Below are 24788 nucleotides of genomic sequence, written 5' to 3'. Positions count from 1 at the left end.
TGCACACACAGGTTGTTGACTTTATTTTCTACCCCCTTGGAGCTGGTGTTACTAGGCGTGTTCAGAACTCACCTGACTTGTTGAAGGGTTCTGGGACCCCCAACTCCAGGCTCTTGTGATTGTGAAACAGGTGCTTTTGGTTACCCAGCCATCTCTAGCCCCCATATGGCTCTTGCAAAAGTTTTTAGTCAATCAATGTAATCCAAACACATTCTTGGTGGCATATCCCTTTAATCCCAGCACTCTGAGAGGCAGAGACAGGAGGATCTGTGTAGTCTACATAGCTCCCGAACTATAGAGACCCACCCTATCTGTGTGTGTGTGTGTGTGTGTGTGTGTGTGTGTGTGTGTGTGTGTGTGTGTGTACGTGTACATATATATATATTCTTGAGTTACAAATTGTTTCATAACTGGGATATTTATGAATTTCGTTACTCTCCTATCAAGAAAGCATTGGGTGTGCTGAATTAATTAGTATTTGAGGATTTTCGTGGCAGGCCTAGAATTTAAGGAGAAAAGGATGGTATTAAGTGGACTGACTATTTGTCTGGACTCTGGAAGACTGGTTGCATTGTCCTGGCATAGCTTCTCCCACTGAAGAGCCACCAGAGTCTGATTCCAGCTTGTTGGTCCTGCATAGCAGTCTTCTCTCTTCATCCTTAGAATGAAGTCTTTCCCTTTGAGTGCCTTCGTTACATGGCTAATCTCAGCACTGAAGTCATGGAGCACCTACTGTCTGCTGGCTCTCGTTAGGCTTCCTTTGGAAAATGCTCCTGTGTGGTTACTTGCTGCCTTCTGGAACGTCTCCCCGGAGCTCAGTGTACTGATGGTGAACGTGGATTTAAACTAGTGTGTTTCTCTCTCCAGCAACGGCACGAGTATGATATCGCTGATCATTCCTCCTAAAGACCAGATTTCACGAGTGGCAAAAATGTTAGCAGACGAGTTTGGAACTGCATCTAACATTAAGTCCCGAGTAAACCGCCTTTCAGTCCTGGGAGCCATCACATCTGTACAACAGAGACTCAAACTTTATAACAAAGGTAACCATTTCCCTCTCTGTCCGCCCTGCTCCTGCCATGGTGCTTTCTTCCTGGGTCTTCGGCCAGCTGGCGTCCTTGGTCTTTGGCTTTTCGTTTTCATTGAGCACTAAGTAGTGTTTGCTGTACTTAAGAATAAATCCTACTGAAACATCTCCGAGGAAGTTTTGCAATTGGGGTGAGAATTTTGCCTGAGTCTAAGGGTTTTTCTGTTGATGTAAATTGTGGCTATGGGAACAATTAAAGTAGAGAAATTGTTTATGTTCTTTGCAGTACCTCCAAATGGTCTGGTTGTTTACTGTGGAACAATTGTAACAGAAGAAGGAAAGGAAAAGAAAGTCAACATTGACTTTGAACCTTTCAAACCAATTAATACATCATTGTATTTGTGTGACAACAAGTTTCATACAGAGGTAAGATGAGCACAGAGCATTCCCAGCTAAAGAAGCCCCGAGCCCATGAGCAGCTGCCCTTCTTCCCTCAGCTTCCCCAGCCCCAGGCCACCACTAATCTGTCTGTTAAGAGAGAGTGGAATCCTGTAGTCTAGCCTTTTTCTTTATCCTTTTTCAAGACTGTGTGTGTGCTCGCCTAGTTCTCTACTATTTTACCACTTCCTCATTGAGTACTCCGTGGTATTAGATAAGACACATTCTTTATGTGTTTAGAAATTGATATCTTTGGGTTGTTTTTCACTGTCTGGCTTTCATGAACGATGTCACTGTAAACATTCATGCACAGAGATTTGTTCGTAACCATTTGCTTTTATTTTTGTAGATTATATATGTAGAAATAGAATTGGTAGCTCAGCTAGTAATCATAGTTAATCCTTTGAGAAGTCACTTTTCTAAACTATAGGCAGCTGTAACCTTTTACATAGTTGGGGTTTTGTTGTTGTTTTTCCTTCGTTCTTTTGTGTGTGTGGGGGTGCTGGTGGTGGTGGAGGAGGACATGGTCCATGTTGCTGAGGCTAGTTTTAAATTCCTGGTCCTCCTGCCTCCACCAGCTGGGCACTTCAGCTGGGCATCCTCCATCACAACTGTTTTCAAAATAACGTATGTTATTATGATACTGCTCATTAGGATGTTTGAGGAAAGTGCTAAGTTGGATTTGGAGAACTAATTAGAGGCGGGTGATTGGCTGCTGGTTGATTGGTTACCTCTCACTCTTTACCAGTGATGCTTGCCTATATTCTTGCACTTTAGTCCTAAGCTCACAAATTGTTGAAAAATAAGCAAATAAAATGCATTTAATGGCAGGGTTTTCGGTTGTTTGTTTCTCTCTTTTCCTGTTCTTATGAAACCTGAGTGACAGAGCTAACTGTGATGAACATTAATAGTGGAAAAGAAACCTCATTAGACTGACCTAAATCAGTCAACAGGAAGCAATCAGGAATTCACAGCTGGCCCCTCCTTTAGTCCCTTGCCTCTCGTCAACCTAGAGAAAACCCTCTGCAGTGGAATTAGAGCTGACAATTTGTCCACAGTGTCCAGTGGGTGACTTTTGCTAACTTGACAGGAAGCCCAATCCCAGTTGAAGCTTGGTTGACTGGATGGTGATCTAGCCTAGCTTCCTCTTAGCCTCCAGTGCCCTGGCAAAGGCCTCTTGAGACTGTCAGCCATTCTGGCTGACGGATTTGCTTATATCAACTTTGATGAAAGCAGACTTTGGAGCTTTCTGATTTAAAAAGTACCCAGTAGTTGTATTGTCTGGCTATTTAGCTCAGTTATTATATTAGCATAATTGATTTTTACTTTTCTTCCAATGATTAAAATGACTAGTAGAGCTAAGGGTGAAGATTCTAATACCCCAAGCACCCAGCATTCCCCCATACCTAGTTTTTTACATGGATCCAAACTCGGGTCCTTATGCATAGCAAGCACCTACCAAGCCACTTCCTCAGCCCCTATTGGAGTTTATTTTGTTGAGACAGGCTGTTCTCAAATTGTTGTATTACCAAGGATGACCTTGAACTTCTGATCCTTCTGACTACCTGAGTGCTTGGGATTACAAGGGAATCCCACCATACCTGATTTTCTTGTTTTAAGACAGGGTCTTGCTGTCTGGCCTAGGCTAGCATTTTGGACTCAGTTCTCAATGCCTCTGCTTCCCAAGTGCTGGCATTATAGGCATGTCACCACACCAGACTTACTACTAAGTTTCATTTGTCTAAAGATAGATTGCTAATTGAGTAGCTTGCATTCTAGATCTTTTTATAAAGAAGGTTTCTTGTTCTTTAATTAAAATAGAATAAATGATTTCTCAGTTCTAAAGAGATCAGAATCTGGCCATTAATGATGTTCAAGGCTATATAAGTCATCACAGAAAATATGTCTCTGTGGGCCCCAGGGCTACTTACATACCTCTCAGGAGAGGCAAAGATACAGAAATAGTATGTAACTCAGTAGTTCTCCTATAAAACTCTAATCCTGGGGCTGGAGAGATGGCTCATCAATTAATAGCACTGACTGCTCTTCCAGAAGACCCACATGGCAGCTCACACCTATCTGTTAATTCCTGTTTCAGGGGATCTGACACCCTCACATAGACATACATGCAAAACATCAATGCACATTAAAAAAGCAAAAACAAAAAGCCTCTAATCCCAGCAGCACTCAGGAGGCAGAGGCACTCTGAGTTTGTAGCCTGGGTTACATAGAGAAACCCTGTTGGAGGTGGGTACTCTTTAAAATTGAGAGAAACATTCCAAAACTAAAGTCTTTTCAGACACGTCTGTTTTCCTTTACTTGTTACTATAGAATTGATTTACAAAAGTCTTTTGCTGTGGTAGTGCCGTCTAATAATGCTGAGGTCACTGAGAGTTAACAGAAGTTAAGTTGGCTGGGAGTGACTAGCTCAGAGTACAGGAGACTCCCTGGGTGCATGCACTTCAGAGCACTGCTCTAGAAAACCAGGAACCAAATTTTGAAATTCATCTTTAATTTGGACGTTACAGTCTGTATACCATCTATAAATAAAATGATGAAAAGGAAAATAAAGAGACTACAATTTTCTACTGACATTTTGTTTGATTGGTTGGTAGCTGGTTTGGAGATGGTCTCTCACTATGCAGCTCAGGTTGGCTTTGAACTTAAAATCCTCCTGTGTCTGCCTCTCTGGTGCTGGAGTTATAGAATGCCACTGTGTCCACCTTAAGTTTGTGTTGTGTGCATTGGGGGGAGGCAAAAGGGGACAGACACTGTGGCTTGCTTGTGGAGGTCAGGACAACTTGGTTGATTCTGTCCCTTCCACATTGGTTTTGGGGACCAGGTATAGTCACCAGGCACCTTTACTTGCTGAGCCATCTTGCCTGCCCAAGTTTAGATTTTGAGGTATTTTGTTTCTCCTTGGTTTTACTGTGGTAAAATCCAGATAAATCACCTTAGCTGCTTTCAGTTGTGCAGTTCAGTGTGTGCCATCACTATCTTATTTCCAGAACTAATTGTAACTGTAAACAGTAAATATTCCCCTTCTTCACTACAGAGTGGAGAACACCGTTCTACATTAGCATACATGTTTATAGCTGAGGTCTCTAAATGACTCCATTCCCTCCATGGTGGCATACCATGTTGAGTGGGGTAAAGTTGGTGTGTCACTGTGCGTGTGTCCCCGCCCTGGCAGAGCCCTGGAGTTGATCATGCAGTGTTTGTTGTGTTTGTTTTCAGGCTCTTACAGCACTGCTTTCGGATGACAGCAAGTTTGGTTTTATTGTCATAGACGGCAGTGGTGCTCTTTTTGGCACGCTCCAAGGAAACACCAGAGAAGTCCTGCACAAATTCACTGTGGATCTCCCAAAGAAACACGGTATATAGGAGGGCTGCTTGAGCTCTTTTACTTACCTCTAACAGTACTCATTAAGCATCAGTTTGTGCTAAACCGTTAACGGAGGTGGTGGCTTTTCTGTGTTTAGCTTGACTGGTGTTTTGTTTTGACTTCATGGCATGTTGTACTCTTCAATAGTTATCCCTGTCTTCCCCACCACTTTTCTGTCAAAGGCAGAGGAGGTCAATCAGCCTTGCGTTTTGCCCGTTTAAGAATGGAAAAGCGACATAACTATGTTCGGAAAGTAGCAGAGACTGCTGTGCAGCTGTTTATTTCTGGAGACAAAGTGAATGTGGCTGGTCTGGTTTTAGCTGGATCAGCTGACTTTAAAACTGAACTAAGTCAATCTGACATGTTTGATCAGGTAAGAGATAAGGAACTGCCATTTCGGGAGTCTAGTGTGGGATACATTCATCCTCAGCGTATTATGCATGTGTTTGCATTCCTAGCCATAAATTCCCTAGGTTAAAAAAAAATCTCTGGGTGGAAAGATGGCTCAGTGGTTAAAGGTGTGCACAGCTTATGCAGAGGACCTAAATTTGGTCCCAGCACCCACATCAGATGGCTCACAAATACCTATAACTCCAGCTCCTGGGGGATCCAGTAACATTTTGTCTTTGTTTTTTAAGAGAAAGAGAGTGGGATTTTAGTAAAGGTATTTGAGATCCTAATGTTTTTGTTTCTATTTGTGCCAGAGGTTGCAATCAAAAGTTTTAAAATTAGTTGATATATCCTATGGTGGTGAAAATGGATTCAACCAAGCCATTGAATTATCTACTGAAGTTCTCTCCAACGTGAAGTTCATCCAAGAGAAGAAATTAATAGGTATCACTGAAATGCTACTATTTTGCTTGTTCTGTGAAATGTTTTTGGTGTATGTCTGAAGTAAGACACTGAAAAGGTATAAAAGAAAGGCTGGGGTAGTAGTCCATACTAGTAATAGTATAGTATACTAGTAATCCCCACACTAGGGTGGCTGAAGTTATGTCAGGAGTTCAAGGTCATCCTTGGCCACAAAAGCTTTTAGGCCAGCCTGGGTTATATGAGACACTCAAACAAAACTAAAGTAAGAGAGAGTAAAAGAATGGAAAACTAAACATTTTCACTGAGGGAAAGAAAGTATCAGCTGGCCGGAGGTGGCACGTGCCTGTGTGATCCTGGCACTCAGGAAGCTAAGGGAGTGGTATTGCCGCAAGTTGCAGCTAGCTTGATCTTTCAGGGGGAGACTCTGGGGTGAGGGTGGGGCCAGTGGGGAAGTGGTTCAGTAGATAGAGTGCTCGAATAGCATTCCCAAGGCCCCTCCAGGCGGTCCATAGCACCAGTATGATATACTGGTGGGGAGCCTGTAATCCCAGCACTCTGGGTGCTGGAGGCAGGAAGATCAGAAGTTCAAGGTCATCCTTAACTATATAACAAACGGGAAGTCAGCCTGGGCTGCAGAAAACAAAAACTTGCATGGAATCTTTTTCTCTTCCCCCAGCTATAATTCTAGACAGGTCCAAAGGGGAGGCTTCCAGTCTCTCCCTGGATCTTATGGAGTTCCTTTACACTGCTGTGTTAGCCTCTTAAAGTACAGCACCAACCTTAAAAGGATGACTTGGGAGGACCTAGGAGCTGAGCAGAGATGGTCCAGGAACCCTTGGTCTCCTCAGCCACGTGGGCCTGCAGCTAGGCACTGGGAACAGGCTCTGGTGGATTATCTGTCAAGCATGGGCCTGAAAGTAGGATTCTCTTTATAATGATCAGGAATAGTGGAACTGATTTCATAATCTTGTGAGTTATAAAATCCACAGCTGTGCAAGGCCCTTAGAGAAATTGTGTAGTATTTGCATATAACCTATGTACACCCTCCCCTGTACTTTAAATTATCTCTTGATTACTTGTAATACCTAGCACATTGTAAATATTATGTAAATAACGGTATGCTGTCATTTAGGTTACGATGACAAGTAAAGGTCCGTGTATGTTCAAATATAACCATCACAGGCCTGGCTCCATAGTACACCTTGGCATGCTGTGCTTGCTTTTCTGAATGTTGAATCCATAGTTGATTAAGTTATCAAGAACCACCATATATTTTATTGTTATATCCCTAATCCACAGGGCGATACTTTGATGAAATTAGCCAGGACACAGGCAAGTACTGTTTTGGAGTTGAAGATACACTAAAGGCTTTGGAAATGGGAGCTGTAGAAATTCTAATAGTCTATGAAAATCTGGATATAATGAGATACGTTCTTCATTGCCAAGGCACAGAAGGTAAAAAAGAAGAAAATATTGTTGCTGTCTATTACATTTCCTGTGTTCAGGAAGCCTTGGTTTCAGGCATAGTTAGACGGGAACGTAAAACTGCATAGGGTCTAGGGTTATGTGTCCCTGCTCCCCACCCCATCCCCAGCTAGTTGATGTCTGTTACCAGTTAAATTTGCCAAGGAATGTTTCCTTATAGGAGCAGGGTACCAGGGGTGTATGCTGTTCATGGGACAGCTTGCTAGAGTTAGTCTAGGAGTCCTTTTCTTATCCAATCTCCTCTTATTATTTATATCTATTAGTATTGTGATGGCCAGATTAACACTTTTTTTTTTCTTTTTTAACTTTTAATACTACAGAGGAGAAAATTCTCTATTTAACTCCAGAACAAGAGAAGGATAAATCTCACTTCACAGACAAAGAGGTATGTCATTTTTTATTTATTTATTTATTTTTTTTTTTTTTAAAGGTTTATTTATTTATTATGTACACAGTATTTTGCCTGCATGTGTCCCTGCAGGCCAGAAGAGGGCACCAGATCTCATTATAAGTGGTTGTGAGCCACCATGTGGTTGCTGGGAATTGAACTCAGGACCCCTGGAAGAGCAGTCGGTGCTCTTAACCACTGAGCCATCTCTCCAGCCCGTCATTTTTTATTTAATGATAACATACAAAAAGCATTGTTAGAGCACTGGTAACATAGAGTATCAGCCTTGGGAAACAAAGCCCTATTCTCGTCTAACTGCCACACATGATCTGATCCCAGGGAGGGGGAAATCATGGTTGTATAAACTTCTAAAGTAGTCAAGGAAGCTGGAGGGGTGGTACACACCTTTAATCCCAGCACTTAGGAGGCTAAAGCAGGCACTTGTAGGTTCAAGGCCAGCTAGAACTACATAATAAGACCCTATCTCCAAAAATTAAAAATTAAAAAATGTTGGGAAAGCAGGAAAACATTATTATCCTTGAAATAACATAGATTTGCATTATCTGGCCCTGTGAGACCAATGTTGCTTTATTAGCATTTTATCATCTTTTCCTATGTACTTAGCTCGGTTTAATGCATCTCATGATTTATAATGAACACTGCCTTCCTAAACAAGACAGTTGTAATGTAGCTGCCTGCAGTTCTGAAGGGCCGGTGAGGAGAAGGCACATGCTGCCTGAGGACTGCCTCCAGGAGTTTGTCTCTTTATGGCATGTATAGGCCAAATACGTACAACACTGAATGCTGTCTTTTCAAAAGTGGGGCTGAAGAGATGGCTCTACAGCTGAGAGAGAGCACTTGTCCCTCCAGAGGACATCTCACGGTGATGATGACGACGTCGTCATCATCATCATCATGATGGCAGCTCACGACTGTTTCTAACTCCAGTTCTTGGGCACCAGGCACACATGTGGTGTACTTTTTTTTTTTTTTGAGTTGCTCTGTCTCTTCTGGGCTGTTGAATGAAGAGAAACTACAACAACCTACTTTGTGGAATCAACAATAGGAATCATAAGTTGACAACTCAGTATGGTTTGACGTTTTGTTGCTGAGGCTACAGCTTGAGGGCAAATACTGAAATAATCAGTTTATCTACCCAAGAACCAGGATATATTCAGGATCATACATTTCTAGTACTCAAAATGGTTAGGAGGATGAGTAATGACGGGCAGGGGCATTGAGAGGGTCAGGCTACATTTGTATTCTAATCCCAGTGTTTCTATGTCGTGACTGCCCTATAGACTGGACAGGAACATGAACTGATTGAGAGCATGCCCCTCTTGGAATGGTTTGCTAACAACTATAAAAAATTTGGAGCTACACTAGAAATTGTCACAGATAAGTCACAAGAAGGATCACAGTTTGTGAAAGGATTTGGTGGAATTGGAGGTGAGTAGCAAACTCCAAACAGGGTTTCTTGCCAGGGCCTGAAAGAAGTTACTTCAGGGTGGCATATGCCCGCTCTACTTGGAAGAGGTGTGGACAGTAGCAAGTGGCAGCAGCACATTCCTTAGTTTGAACCACTTTGCTTATCTTTCATGGTTCTTATTAGCATGTATTTATGTGTAATAATGATCTCCTGAGGGGCTTCTTTGTGTATATATGTGTGTGGTGGAGGTTTCGGTTTTTCAAGATGGGTTTCTCTGTGTAACTCTGGCTGTCCTGGAACTTACTTTGTAGACTGGGCTGGCCTTGGACTCAGATCCACCTGCCTCTGTTTCCTGAGTGCTGGGACTAATGGGACTAAGGCATGTGCCACCACACCGATTTTTTTTTTTTAATGCATGTACATAATGTATTTCAGTCATATTTAATTTCTGAGATTTTGTTGTTTTGTGTGTTTCTATGTCGGCACAAGAGTGCCATGGCGGGGCTGGAGAGATGGCTCAGAGGTTAGGATCATTGACTGCTCTCCCAGAGGTCCTGAGTTCAATTCCCAGCACCCACATGGTGGCTCACAACCATCCGTAATGAGATCTGGTGCCCTCTTCTGGCCTGCAGTCACGCATGCTGTATACATAAGAAATAAAGAGTGCCATGGCATGCATATGGCGGTCAGACGGCTTGCAGGGCTTGGTTCCTTCTATCGTGGGAGTCTGGTTGTGCAGCAAGTGCCTTTACCTGCAGAACCATCTTGCTGGGCCTGTGTTTTGTTTGAGGGAGTATAGTTTTGTGTCAGAGGATAACTAGGAGTCTATTCTCTTTCCATCATGTGGGTTCCAGAAATGGAAGGGTCATCAGGCCAAGCACACACACTATTTTCATTCTCTACCCCATCTCTCCCCACCCCCATTGTGGTCTTTGGAGTGGGGGGGCTGGCCTGGGACCCACTGTACGCCCAAATCGGCCTCCAGCTGGGCGATGCTTGTGCCTTGACCTCCTGAGTACTGAGGTTTATATTTCTGAGTCACATGCCTGCGGCTGATTACCATTTTGTAATTCTGGAAGAGGATGGGCTTCTCTTGGAAGAACAATCCCATCCTGCTTCAAGAACCCAGGTTACTCACTCTGCTTTGCTTCTCCAGGTATCTTGCGGTACCGAGTAGATTTCCAGGGAATGGAATACCAAGGAGGAGACGATGAATTTTTTGACCTTGATGACTACTAGGTAGTCGACATGGGTCCGGCAACATGTGCCTCACCCTCCAGCATTCAACCCAAGGAGCATACCCGTGGTGGAGTCCAAACAGATCCCTGCCTTACAATTGGAACATTTCCAGAACTTAATCCGTGAGCATTGGATACTGAAAAGCAAAGCGAAACAAAAGCAGACCCAACCCTACACTTTGGTTTGTCATGGTGTCAGCGCAGCAGCCTACAACTAAGTTCCTAAATGCCACTCCGGACTAATTGAAAAAAGAATCCCACTTTTTACTTTTACTTGATGGTAAAATTGGTTGCTCTTGTATTTTATGAAAAAAAAATGATTTTTTTAACCTTCATACATAGAAGCAAAAATACTTTAACTGCTGTAAACCTTCAAAAGTTAGTAGAAGTGAGATCATACTGGTTTGTTCTTATTTTGATCGGAGGATAACTCGATTGCTGCATTTCGCAGTGACCCATTTACATGGCATTCTCAGACTAGACTGCACAAGCAGAAATATATGTGGTGAAATATTGGAACTGTTTCTCTCTTGGTCTCTGTTTAATGTTGAAAGGGTGAGCTGACAGGAGGCCATTTCGGCCTCACTCCCTCACTTCCCACTCCCAGACTGTTTCAAAGGTGCAGGTTGATGCAAAGTCAGACTGAGTGCTCATACACTGGGGCAGTGCACTCCTGACTTCCATCTGTTTGGAGGCACGTCTGTGCCAAGCCTTTGGGAGCCAGCCCTTGGTGTCGCTGACGTTAATGAAGCTCCTGTGATCTCAGCCTACTAGAAACCAGTTGGGGATGGACACGATGGGGCTTCTGTGCTATTGCTGGGATTGGGGAGAAATAAAACATGCAATTTTAGTGGAACCAAAAAAAAATTCAAAGGTGATTTTGCTTGGATCTATTCTTGATAAAGGGAGGTGGTCGTGTTTCCTTGTGTTGGATGGCATGAGATTATGTGAATGTTTTGATTTTTTTTTTTTCTTTTAAATGAACTGCAAGATTTTTCACAGGAACGACAGACAAGACATGTATGACTGTGCATGTTTCTCAAACCCCTGGTGGGGCTGGAGCATCTTTTTCAAAAGTGGGACTTAGAAGCCCCTCTCAGATGAGAAAGTGTGGGAGGAGGGTGGGGAGGGCAGGGGTGGGGGGGGATGGGACACGGCTTCTGGCGCCATGGATTAAACCATGTTAGATCCAAAAGTCGGCCGAAACCTGAAGCTTATGCTTCGCAGCTGGGCTGTACGTTGGATTTGAACCCAGTTGAAGTACAAGGTCATGGTGTACTCGAGGTGCAACAGCAAACGGAGTGTAGGACGTGCCCAGTGGTAGCAGTGGGGAAGTGTACCAAGTGGACTTTTAGGACCAAAGGTTTTTAAAGTCGGTTGGTATCACCCACACTCACCAGGGTGGTGGGTACATTGGGTATCAAATTGGGTACTTTTAACACTTTAGTGCCTGACTGCTGTTCTTCACTGACTTGACTCAGTCACTTGTAGCTTTATTGGTCTGAACCAGCTCCTTGTTCCCAGGTTACAGACCTGCCTATCGTTCCAATAATCCTGTTTCACTTGAATGGAGGGAGTATGTCTGCAATGTAAAGCTTCTGGTTCTCACACTGTACTCTGAGGTCCAAATGACTGTCTGTCGTGTAACCTGATGTCTCAACCCCCGGTGAGAAGAGTCGATTCTTTGGTGTTCACCAACATGGGAGGCTTCACCAGAACAGGCTTTTGCTTTGGGCTCTGCTGTTCGTTTGCAGAACACCCAGGAGCAAACACACTCTTCCCAGCAGTACCTTAGGGTTTTGCCATTGTAAATGGGTCTAATGTGATATGACAAGACCAGAGAAATTGGATGTAAATTTACATTTTTGAATATGCTTGTTGTTTCACATGATACATTTAGGGTATGCAGCTCCTTTTGTAGTTTTTATTTTTACTATTTAAGTTTGGAAATGATGCCAAATTTTTGTATTTCTTTAATCAATGTGTTCTCCTTGGTGATATATATTGCATTATATATTGATGTGTGTATCAATATATACCGATATGTGTTCCACTTACGCATACAAACACACATAAGTGAGGGTAAAACCGTAGCCTGCACTCCCTAGCCTCTGCAGAGAGACCCTAAGAGCAGAATCTCGGTGTTGTGATGTACAGAAATGGAGAAGAGTATTAAACCATATTTAAGAATATATTTCGTGTGCTTGAGATTTTTTAGGAATGTTCATAGAAAAGCCGGAACTACAGAGACTGACTCCTCCTGTTTGTCAGATTAGCCGTTCTAATGAATGTTCAGCCTTAGAGTTACTCCCACTGTATCTGTCTGTGTGAGGGATAGCTGAGGTTGCGACCCAGGGTAATGCCGGAAGGAAATTTGCATGTGTTTGGCTTTGGATTTTTGTTCAAGATATTTCAGACCTACCTATACTCCATAAGGACAGGTGGTGCCACTTTCTAACAGGTAAGAAGGGTTTCATTAGCAGCTTTTCGGTGATGAAATCAAAATTGTATCCCAGTCTCAATTCCTAAGTTAATCCTATGTCCACTTGCCTTTGAGTCCTATAAAAGTGCCCATAGTCCAGTGTGGTGGTACATAAACTAGAAGCAGAGGTGGGAAGGTCGCAAGTTTGAGGCTAGTCTTGGCTTCACAGCAAGATTCTGTCTCAAAAAATAAATGGAAGAATACCTAGTCCAGGGGCTGCACAGTTGACTCAGCAGTAGGGGGACTGACTGCAAGCCAGGCAAGGCGTCGTGCCTCGAATCCCAGCACGGGAGGCAGAGCCAGGCTACACAGGGAAACCCTGTCTTGTAAAATGGGAGGGACAGGGCACTGGCTGTATGCAAGTGCATGGGTTCAGTTACCGGCACCCACGTGGTGGCTCACAACGGCGGGAACTCCAGTCTTAGGGGATCCACTGCCTTCTGACCTCCACTGGCACCCGGTGCACATAGATGCAGGCAGGCAAAATCCTCATAATATCAAAGCAGAAACTAGCCTGGCACTTCCCTTTTTCTGGCCTTACCCCTTGTGTCGGACTAGAAGAGCAAGGTTCCAAGGCAGTGTTAAGAGTGAATCTGGAGCCGGGTGGTAGTGGCACACGCCTTTATTCCCAGCACTGGAGAGCCAGAGGCAGGTGGATCTCTGAGTTCGAGGCCAGCCTGGTCTACAAATCTAGTTCCAGGACAGCCAGGGCTACACAGAGAAACCCTGTCTAGAAAAAAGTAAATGTGGTGTGGTGTGGTGGCTGGCACATATATTTAATCCCAGCAGGTGACCTCTGAGTTCTAGGTCAGATCTTGGCTCAATAATTAACATTTCTTTTTTCTCCTTAAAGGTTTAGAAACCTAGCGGTTCTTTGAGCGCTTTAGTCCTGTTGAGAAACGGCTTGTGTGTGTCTTGCTATTTCCAGTTTAGAGAAAACTGACCAACAGCAGCCGTGCTTTTTCTTACCCATCAGGCCTTTCCAGTGCTTTTCTTGTGCAGCCCAGAAGGTCCTCGGATTAAACCAGTCTTCCTCTGCAAAGAGGCGGGTGTGCGATGCGGCACAGCAAAGGTGGCGTTTCTCCTGCAGCATGCCTCGGTGTGTTCTTAATTAAAGTCAAGCTGTTGGAAGTGCAGGATGTGTAAGCTGCACGCTCTCCTGTCTGGGCCGCGGCGCTTACCATCTTTGTTCTCCGGCTCCATTCCCTCACAACACTCCCAGACAGACCCACTAGACTGAGGGCTGAATGCCAAGGTGGAATTTAAGACTCATGCCAGCGTCCTCCCTGCAGCCAACTTGAGTGAGTGCCAGTTGGAATTTGCATCTGCCGAAGTCCCACCCTGATGGGACTGTACCTCAAGGAATGGAGTTGCTGACTGGCCAGGGGATATGGAAACATGGCGTTAGAGCTTGTGAGACAGGACCCTTTCTTGTCTTGCAGCTGTTTGGATGCCCCCAGGTGACGTGAGCCAAATGAGAACTAGAGGCACGTGCAGACAGCCAAGGTGTTCTATAAGAGTACATCCTAGCTCATGAACTACCCTGGAGGGTAGAGCCATCTCCAGGAATCCCAAACTTGGCAGGCTTAGCCTTACCAGGGCTCAACTAGGAACCAGCTTGGTATTAGTAATTGCCTGTAACCCCTGCTATTTGGGAGGCTTGGGCAAATCAAAGTCAGCCTGGACAGACTAATGGAATCCTGTCTCAAAACAAAGGGCTGGGGGTGTAGTTCAGTGCAGTGTTTGTCCAGTATATGGGAAGACTAGGTTTGACCCCTGGACCTGGCCAACACGTGATGTTACACCTGTAACATCAGCACTCTGGAGGCAGGAGCATGGTGAGTTTCCCAGGCCAGCCTTCTTACCTGCAAAGACCCTGTCTTACAGACTAAGAATTTCATGAAGGTCTGTGAAGTGCATAGTGCTGTACCTGGAACTGACTGGGCCTATGATGAGACTTGCTATCAAGGTTCCTTGGCTTCTAACCTCCATCCCGTGCAAGTGTCCAGAGTGACTTTCTGCTGGTGACCACAAGGTGGTGCTACACTATTGCAGATGAAACTTGCTTCATCTAAAAAGGCCCATTTCTGACCCAGCTTCAGCAGATGGCTGGGACAGCTTGCTTTGTCCGTAAAATCTAGAGAGAACGCGGGGCAGTGGTGATGCACATCTTTAACCCCAGCACTCAGGAGGCAGAGGCAGGCGGATCTCTGTGAGTTCGAGGACAGCCAAGGGTAGGTACACTGAGAAACCCTGTGGGGGAGATCTGGAGAAATAGGGCAGTCGACCAAATGGAGGAGGGTCGAGTGTATGAAGAACTCGGGAGGCTCACTCCACCTCTGCACAGTTTCTGTCCTCTAAAATCGAGATTCGAACTGTCACCTGTAAAATAACTGTGGTCGCTGACATTTGTTAAATTATATAATCCTTTAAAACAAAAAACCCACAGAGATAGATGTTTCTATCTGTCCAAGCTATTACATGGCAATCTAGGACTCAGGTCTATTTGTTTCCAAAGCCATGAAATGCAGGCCATTCTTGCATTAAGAAAAAAAGAAAGTTGTTGGGGCAAGTCAGGTTAAGTGGGCATGCCCTGCCCAACCTCTGGCATGCTTTCCAAGGTGACCGCCTGCCTGAGTTGTGTCTGGAAGTACCTATTAGCACTTCTTCCTTCCCACAACACACATTTCGACTGGCTAGCCAGCTTATCCCCCAACACAGTTGAGGATGAATAAGGGGGTCCCATGACCTTCCTGAAGGGGACTCCTAGAAGTTCTCCAGCATCCTCAGCCAGCCCCTTGGTGAGGCACACTTAAAATTCTAACACTTGGGAAATGGAGGCAGGAAGATCAAGGTCATCCTACACTGTTTAATGCCAGCCGTGGTTACATAAGGATCCAGTCTCAAGGGATAGGAAGCGATTTGTCCGGGGTCTTCATGGAAGAATAAACAGGATTTTTCAAATAGTAGTGTTTGTCCTTGGTCTTGTGTGGTGGTATTGTGTTCCCCAAAATATTGTGCACCCTAATAAACTTATCTGGGGTCAGAGAACAAGCCACAGCTAACCTCACCTGGCCAACTTCTCAGCTGGTCTTGTTTCCTCAGACTGGAAACTTCTGTGTCCTCATCCCAATGACTCTCAGCTGAACTGCTGCTCGAAAACCTGAAAGCTTAACCAGCCAAATGCTTCTAGTTTCTGGTCCTCACGCCTTATATACCTTTCTGCTTTCTACCACCACTCCCTAGGATTAAAGGCTCGATTTCTGGGATCAAAGGCGAGTGTCACCATGCCTGGCTGTTTCCAATGTGGCCTTGAACTCACAGAGATCCAGAAGGATTTCTACCTCTGGAGTGCTAGGATTAAAGGTGTGAGTGCCACCATTTTCTAGCCTTTGTATCTAGTGGCTTGTTCTGTCTCTCTGACCATCTAGTATTTCACCCCAATAACTGGCCTGGGGTTTGATTTTATTAATAAGAACTCTTTGATTCATGCTACAGTCTTGTATTAGTTAATCCCAGTTCTGGGATTGAACACTGACCTGTAGGCTAAGCGTGTACTCTACCACTGAGCTACATTGTTATCTCCCACCCACCACCCCCCTTTTGAAGCAAAGAAGGTCTTGCTGACCTACCCTCAATTGCCACAAACTCTTCAGTCTCAAGTAATTTTTGTTGTAGTTGCTGGGATTTTGTTTTGTTTTTTTGAGACAAGGTTTCTCTGTGTAGCCTTGGAACCTGTCCTGGAACTCACTTTGTAGACCGTGCTGGCCTCGAACTCAGAGATCCGCCTTCCTTTGCCTCCAGAGTGCTGGGATTAAAGGCCATGCACCACCACCGCCTGGCTGTAGTTGCTGTTTTTATTTTTTGCTTTTTAAACTTTATTTATATTTTATGTGTGAATGTTCTGTCTGCATATATACCTGCACACCAGAAGAGGGCATCAGATCCTATTATAGTTGTGAGCTACCATGTGGTTGCTGGGAATTGAACTCAAGACCTCTGGAAGAGCAGCCAGTGCTCTTAAACTCTGAGCCATCTCTCCAGCCCTGCTGTTTTTGTTTTTTGAGACAGGATCTCTACATAGCCCTGCCTGCGCTGGAACTCACTCTGTAGACCAGGCTGGCCTTAGACACAATGATCCTCCTGCCTCTGCCTCCGAGTGCTGAGATTAAAGTCGGGCCCCTTCCCCCCTACTTCAAGTGACCATTCTTGCCCTTCTTTCTCGGCATCACAAGTAGCTGGCGACACAAGGGTGGCAGGTACATGCATTGTGCCAAATTTGCTCCCACCTAGGTTTTGTTTTTCAATTTTACCACATTTTTATTTACATTTTTTAGAGGTGCATGCCACAGCATATGAGGAAATCAGAGGACAGCCTGTAGGTGGTGGTTCTCTCCATCTCTGTCACACTGAGCTCTCCTGCCTGCCCCCTGCCCCCGCTCTTCAAATTAAATCATTGATAGGACACTTAGCACTGAGATGTGAACTATAGAAAAAACTACCATGGTTAAATCATAGCTTTATAATTACTGTGGTTTTTTTAGGGATTATTTTAAGTACATGCTGAAGTTTAAAATAGGTGAGGCTTATTAAGGACATCTTTAAAATTTCAGAAACTTGGAGGAAAAATAACATCACTGGGCATGGTGGCACACACCTGTGATCTCGGCACTCAGGAGACTGAGGTAGTGGGAGTCCCAGACCAACCTGAACTCCACATCCAATCTCAAACCAAACCACAGCAGCAGTATGTAACGAATCATTTAGGGACAACGTGAACATCCATGACAGGGCAGGTGCTGGAGTCCTAACTGGTTCAGAAGGTACTCAAACTGGTTTGGTTATTTGTGTAAGTTTGCTTTGGACTCACAATTTGGGTTTGACTCAGTCAGTCCCACTAAGTCAACCAGGAATTGCCTAGGAAAGAGCAGAGGCAGGGCTGGCACAGGAGCTGCTCTCCGGGGCACTGGGGATAGTCTCGGGCTTTGAACTGAGGGAGATGAAGCAGTCTAAAGAACATGGACTAGCAGGGCAGCGGTGGTGCACACCTTTAATCCCAGCACTCGGGAGGCAGAGGCAGGCGGATCTTTCTGAGATCAAGGCCAGCCTGGTTTGCAGAGAGAAACCCCGTCTCAAAAACCAAGGGCTAATAGGAGGCCTTTGATGCGAGCCAAGCAGCAGGTGGAGAGCAAGCACAGCTACCTGAGGACGTGGAGCTCAAGCTCGAGGCAGAGTCTGTTCTTCGTCTACAGGGGTTCCCTCTTCACTGCAGTAACCTAATACTGTCACTTCTCAAGAACAGTGTTTGGGGATGAGAGAGGTAGCTCAGTAAGAGCACTGGAATCTCTTCCAGAGGACCTGGGTTCAATTCCCACCACCCACGTAACTGGATGTGGGTGCTGGAAACGGAACCCAGGTCCTCCACAAGAGCAAAGGTGCTCTTAGCCGCTGAGCCACCTCTCCAGCCCCCCAATACTTTAATTTTTGAGACAGGGTTTACTATGTAGCCCAGGCCAGTCACAAACTCGCAGTGATCCTCCTGCCTCCACCTCCCAAGAGCTGGATTACAGGCACGTGTCACCATGCCTGGTTCCGTCTTTGAGAATCATAACTTTAGCACTCAGGAACCTTGGATCTTCTTCTGTTCCCTTCACAACCAAGAAAAGGTGGCTGAAGACCAGGGAGCAACGCCATAAACGGTTTGCCAAGCTCTGAGTTAACATAAATGTCCAACAACTCCAAAGTCTTGGTCTCAGCAAATAGGTGACCTTGTTCTTCTCCTAAATCCTGTTCTCTCCGATGTTATGGATGAAAGACCAGATTATGAGAGGGGGCAGGTGAATGGCTGACAGCCAAAGAAGGCTGGGAGGGGAAGGGAGGCCAGCATGCAGGAGTTAGGAAAGTGTTCTGAAGTCACTTCCCTATGAGTCAGGGTTGGCTTGAGTGGATGACTCAGTTGCCTCTCCTGCCCCAGGCTTCCAGCACCCTCTGCCACTCTGCTGAGATACCCTCCATGGCTGTACCTAGTCCTTTCTGCTTGGCTCTCCAAGACCACTCAAAAGGGAAGCTAGAGGGTCCATTCCTAGGGAGGCTAGGGAAAGAGAGCAAGCAGCAGCTTTGGAAATAGGTTCCAAGCAAGAAGGAGCAAGGGTTTTGTGAGGGAGAGGCAAAGGAGACACTCTTCTCTCTGGGGGCAAAGGAGAACTCGGAAAGAACAGAAACCAGGACTCATGCCAGGACACAAGCCTGTTCCATGGCTGTCCAAACTGAACGAGTTCCCGGCCTGGGGAGGGGGTGATGGGGATGAAAAGAGCACTTGGAGGGCATGCAGGGCAGGCTCTAGAAGAAGACAGGACGGCAGCTGGGGAAGAAAGAAAGTTCCTTCACATAGTTCAGACTGTTGTATTGGCCGGGATAACAGTAGCTCGATGGAGACAGAGTATTACCGTGCATGTGTGAGGCCTGGAGTTGATCCTCAGCATATGCTCAGGCCTCTGAACCCTCCCTTGCCCCACTTCAACTTTGTAGCTCAGGTAGCCCTTGGATTTGCTCCCCATCCCCTTCAAATCTGATTTGGAAGGGAGGCAACATGTTAATTCTAGCCTGGGGACCTGAGCAAAGGGCCTCAGAAACCCAACTCCTCCAGCCTACTGTCTACATACACACCTTACTGCCCCCCCTCCCCAATGCTTAGACATGGGCTAACCTCTTACTCTTTCACTCAGCAAGCATTCACAGGCATTTCCTACACACTGCGCCCTGTGCAAGATGCTGAGGCGCAGTGGGGAGTGGATAATAAAGAGCAGAAGACCCCGTCTCTGTGCTTAGTGGTTATTGTCTGGAAGCAAAAAACAGTTAATGAGGTGTTAATGATGAAGAGTGGGGAGTGTTAAGGAATATGGAGGATTCAGAGCAGCCCTCTCCTCATTTGGAGTTCTAGACCTACACGTGAACAGGGGGCAGCTGCAGAGATGAACTGTGAGTTGGAAGAGAGATGAGTCAGTGCTGACTTGATTCAAAAACAAGTTACTCAAATGTCAGGACACTGATATTTTATACTCATCATTTCTCATTTGTTTATTAACTTTATAAAGGTATTGTTTACATAGAGGGAGACTCTGCCTTAAACCACTCCTAAAATAGGTGACTATAAAAGTCACACTAATTTCATTTTTTGAGACAGTGTCACTACATAGCCCCAGATGGCCTGGAACTTGCTATATAGATCAGGTTGGCTTTGAACTCAGAGATCTGTCTGCCTCTGCCAGGATCCCATAGTGTACACTGCTATGCCTATTTTTCTTCTTTTTTTTTTCTTTCTTTTTTTCTTTTTTTTCATAGGCATGGTCTTTTGTTTTTTGAGACAGGGTTTCTCTGTGTAGCCCTGGCTGTTCTGGATCTTGCTCTGTAGACCAGGCTGGCCTCCAGTTCACAGAATTCCACCTGCCTCTGCCTCCCGAGTGCTGGGATTAAAGTCGTGCACCACCACGGCCTAGCTAGGCATGGTCTTATACTGTATCCCAGGGTAGCCTGGAACTCACAACATAGCCAAGGCTGGCCTGGGATCTTCCTGCCCTAGCCTTCAGGGGCTGCAAGCTCATGTGCCACCACACCTGTGAGGACCGAACCTTTAAACTATGGCGTCTGCACTTACTTCCCCTGTCAAAATTGAGCTGAACTGTTGGACACCCAGTTCATGTCTGAGAAGATGGAGAATCGGTTAGTGTGGGAAGAGACCCCACATACTTGGTGTTGAATGTTGAAGTAAAAATCACAAAGAAGCAGCACACCATTGTATGGTATCAGTCACTGCTTCCTCTGTGGATCTGGGTCACTCCTAGTTTTCAGCTATGGTGAGGAATGTTACCATTAGCATTCATATATGTCTTTGGGTAACTTTTGAGCGACTGGAAGATGGCTCAGTTGATAAAATGCTTGCCCTGCAAGTATGAGGATCTGAGTTTGAACCCCAGAACCACACAGAGAGCTGGGCATGGTGGCGCACCTTGTAAACTAGGGCCGGGGAAGCAGAGCAAACCCCTGGGGTCTATGACCAGCCAGCAGTCAGTCGAGACTACTTGGTAAGCTCCAGGTCAGTGAGAGATCTTGTTTCAAAAAACCAAGTGAGGAGCTGGAGAGAGCTCAGCAGTTAAACACACTGGCTGCTCCCCCAGAGGACCCAGGTTCCATTTTAACCACGTGACAACCACACAAATTTCTGTAACTTTAAAAAACAAAAAGGCATGGACATGGTGGCACACACCTTTAGTCCCAACACTCGGGAGGCAGAGGCTGGCAGATCTATGTGAGTTTGAGACCAGCCTGGTCTACAGAGGAAATTCTAGGACAGCCAGGGCTACACAGAGAAACCCTGTCTCGAAAAATCAACAAAACAGAAAGAGGCTCAGCAGGAAAAGCACCTTCCATGTAAGGGTGAAGAATGGAGTTCCAATCCCTAGAGTCCATATAAAAGATGGGGGAGCATGGCAGCCCACCTGAAATCCCAGTAAGTCGGAGATGGAGGAGACAGGGATGCCCAGAGCAAGCTGGCTAGTAGCCAAAATGGTGAGCTCCCAGCTCAGTAAGAGCCTTGTCTCAATATCCCAGGTGGGGAGCGATGCAGGAAGACACTAGACAGGTCAACCTTAGGCATCCACCGGAAAGCACAGACACATGCACGTGCATCCACACACATGCAAAAAAAGATAGACAACATCTGACATGTGCACATGTGTACACACAGGCTGTTCTGGCTTCTCGGGGTCTTAGTTACTTTTCTAGTGCTGTGACAAAATACCATGACCAAGGAAACTTGTAGAAGTAAGGGTTTATTTGGGGCTTACAGTTCCAGTGGGATGGAGTTCATCCATCATGGTAGGGAGCATGGCAGCAAGCTGCTGTGGTGCTGAAGCAGCTGCTGAGAGCTCACATCTTCATCCACAAACAGGAAACAGCACATCAGGAATGAAATGGGGCTTTTGGAACCTCAAAGCTCACCCCCAGTAACGCACCTCCTCTAACAAGGCCATACTCCTAATCCTTCCAAAACAGTTCCACCAACTGGGGACCAACCATTCAAACACACGAGCTTATGGGAGTCGTTCTCATTCAAACCACCAGTCAGGCTGACATTTCATTCTCATTCAAACCACCAGTCAGGCCGACATTTCAGAATAGAATCACTGGGTTACATAGTATATCTTGGATTACATAGTATATCTTGGGTTTTGTTTATTTGTTTTTCTGGATTTTGTTTCCTTCTTTGTTGGTGTTTTTGTTTTTGGAAAGAAGAGGATCAGGCAAGGCCCAGGTGGGTGATAATCCTCCTGTCTCAGCCTCCTGAATGCTTGGGTCCCAGCATGCACCACTGTGCCGGAATGTTTAACACCTGACAAGCCTTCACAGAGCGGTTGTCAGTTGGCTATTTTACATTCCCAAAGTGGGCAAAGCGCTCTGAGCTCTCCACCGCCCTGCCAGCCTTCTAGTCTGCTTCTTTTGTTGTTGTTGGGGTGTTTTGTTTTGTTTTTCAAGACAGGGTTTCTCTATGTAACTGGCAGTCCTGGAACTCACTCTGTAGATCAAGCTGGCCTTGAACTCAGAGATCTGCCTGCCTCTGCCTCCCCATTGCTGGGACTAAAGGTGTGCACCACCACTGCCCAGCTAGTCTGACTTCTTTGTTCTTCCTCCTTAGTGGGTGGGAAGCACAAACTCACTGTGGTTTTCATTTGTATGTCCTTAACGAATCTTACTCAAACACATACTCATGTGACTGTTGGCCATTTTTGCAGTGTTGTGTTCCTGTCCTTTGTTCATTTTTTTTTAAAGATTTATTTATTAATTATGTATACAATGTTCTGCCTGCGTGTACGCCTGCAGGCCGGAAGAGGGCGCCAGATCTCATTACAGATGGTTGTGAGCCACCATGTGGTTGCTGGGAATTGAACTCAGGACCTCTGGAAGAACAGCCAGTGCTCTTAACCTCTGAGCCATCTCTCCAGCCCCCTCATTTTTCACTAAAAACAAAACAACAAAAAAAAACTTGCCAGGTAACGGTGGCGCACGCCTTTAATCCCAGCACTCGGGAGGCAGAAGCAGTCGGATCTCTGTGAGTTCGAGGCCAGCCTGGTCTACAGAGCGAGATCCAGGAAAGGCTCCAAAACTATACAAGAGAAACCCTGTCTCAAAAAAAAAAAAAAAAAAAGAGAGAGAGAGAGAGTCCTGCAACCCAAGAACACAGAATGACTGTCTACTTATTTAGATTTCTTTCTTTCTTTCAGAAATGGTTTATCATTTCTATTGTATAAATCTTTCTAACCTGAGTTAAATTTATTCCTGGGCATTTCTTCGTGGTTGAAAATGGAATTAATTGTCTTCTTAATTTCTTTTTCAGATTGTTCATTGCTGGTGTCACTATGGTTTTGATTTGCATTTTCTGATGACTAATAGCGGGGAGCATCTTTTCATATGCTTATCAGCCATTCAAATGTCTTCTCTGATCTTAACCTCAACTCTGTGGCATTTTGCGGTCACAGAGAACAGCTCCTGGCTTTCTTCCCCTGTACCATCTTCCCTCCCCTCTTCCCTGGTTTTTCTTTTCTTTCATTCTTTTTTTAAAAGTTTTTTTTTTTCTTTTCAATGAATGGGTATTTGCCTGCATTATGTCTGTGCACCACAGGTCAAAAAGGACACTGGGTTCCCTGGGACTGGTGGAGTCACAGACAGTTGTGGCTGGCCATGTGTGTGAGTGCTGGGGATCGAACCTGAGGCCCAGCCCCTTCTCTGAGGGTTTACTTTCAAGAAGAACTTAACAGATGTGGGGTGGACAGTGGAGTCAGCTGTCCAAGATAACAGTGGCATTCCACTTAAAGGCTTGGTGGCTTTGAACATGTTACTTAGCTTTTCTCTCAGGCTCAAGTTTGAAATAAGGTTTTATTAAATATACTAAGTTGTTTCTCACACACTCTAGACAAGCAAAGGGCCAGCCCCAGGAATATTTCATGAACAAAAGAGACAACCCTAGACTTTCGGACTAGTGAATCACTCTAACTGATGGGACATCCTAATCGTGACAAGTGCCTGAAGGAGACCATGTGTGAAATCGTGGGGCAACCTGACCTGACAGAGAAAAGGGATCCCTAGTCCGGAACAACTCATTGAGGAGGCCGATGTGAATGGAGTCTTTTGAGCTAGGGGGAGTGTAACAAAGGGTGAACCTCCAGAAACCAGGCAGATGCGCCCTGGGATGCACCTCTGTCCTCCCAGCCTGTGGGAGGTGGAAGGTGGACCAGGGCAGTTTCAGATACCGAGCAAATCTGAGAATTGCCTGAGCTATGTGAGACCCTACTTACTGCAAAAGGAAGAGAGGGGGAGGAGGGAGGGAGGGAGGGAGGAAGAGGGGGGGGGGAGAGAGAGAGAGAGAGAGAGAGAGAGAGAGAGAGAGAGAGAGAGAGAGAGCAAGCCAGGGAGCGGATGCAGCTGAGTGTGACAGGTAGGGCTAAGATCACAACTCATCTGAAGAAAAACTGCTGAGGTACTTTAAGCAGGGAGGTGAGAAATGCAAACCTCTTTTTCAAGAGGTCCTTATGCGCACAATGCAGTTTGGAGAAAGAGGCTGGGCCATTATCAGGAAGCTCCAAAGCTACTTCACACCCAAGGGGAGGATACCTACAGAGCCTGTGAGTGTGATATTGGAGAAGATTCGGAGCACGTGGAAGAGCAGAGTGTATACTGCTCTTACACGACCCCAGTTCAGTTTCCAGGACCCAGGCTGCCTGCAACCCCAGCTCCAGGGGGTCTGACACCCTCTTCTGGCCTCTCAGAGCACCTGCATGCCAGTGCACACACCCATCACATGCATATGCACATAATTAAAAATAAACCCTTTTTGTTTGTTTTTTCAAGGCAGGGTTTCTCTGTGTAACAGCCCTAGCTGTCCTGAAACTTGCTTTGTAGACCAGGCTGACCTCTAACTCACAGAGATCCACCTGCCTCTGCCTCCCGAGTCCTAGGACTAAAGATGTGTGCCACAACCAACCAAAAAAAAAAATTTTTTTTAAAGATACAGAAGTGCGCCAGATATGGAAGTGCTGGAGATACGGTTCCA

The 24788-nt window shown here is 45.5% G+C and overlaps 1 protein-coding gene and 1 non-coding gene across 2 annotated transcripts in view; one reads left to right on the top strand and one right to left on the bottom strand.

The window, feature by feature from the left end:
- The window catches only part of Etf1 (eukaryotic translation termination factor 1), a 32899-nt gene extending 20504 nt beyond the window's left edge, over positions 1 to 12395 (top strand). Inside the window, exons 3-11 of the mRNA XM_052741869.1 lie at positions 868 to 1043; positions 1314 to 1453; positions 4703 to 4841; positions 5033 to 5223; positions 5555 to 5684; positions 6963 to 7118; positions 7469 to 7533; positions 8838 to 8985; positions 10122 to 12395. Of these exons, the coding sequence (XP_052597829.1) occupies positions 868 to 1043; positions 1314 to 1453; positions 4703 to 4841; positions 5033 to 5223; positions 5555 to 5684; positions 6963 to 7118; positions 7469 to 7533; positions 8838 to 8985; positions 10122 to 10204 (1228 nt within the window). The 3' untranslated portion in view covers positions 10205 to 12395. The remainder of the gene's footprint in view (positions 1 to 867; positions 1044 to 1313; positions 1454 to 4702; positions 4842 to 5032; positions 5224 to 5554; positions 5685 to 6962; positions 7119 to 7468; positions 7534 to 8837; positions 8986 to 10121) is intronic.
- Positions 6338 to 6455, bottom strand: LOC128113115 (small nucleolar RNA SNORA26). The gene has a single exon (XR_008219341.1). It is a non-coding gene; the product is annotated as a small nucleolar RNA SNORA26 (small nucleolar RNA).
- Positions 12396 to 24788: the final 12393 nt, after the last annotated feature.

Source organism: Peromyscus californicus, unplaced genomic scaffold (assembly GCF_007827085.1).
Source record: "Peromyscus californicus insignis strain IS unplaced genomic scaffold, ASM782708v3 Scaffold_17__1_contigs__length_78620276, whole genome shotgun sequence".
In the NCBI taxonomy this organism is placed as follows: Eukaryota; Metazoa; Chordata; class Mammalia; order Rodentia; family Cricetidae; genus Peromyscus; species Peromyscus californicus.
Note: the sequence above shows the minus strand (reverse complement) of the source record. Positions and strands in the feature narration are given on the sequence as shown.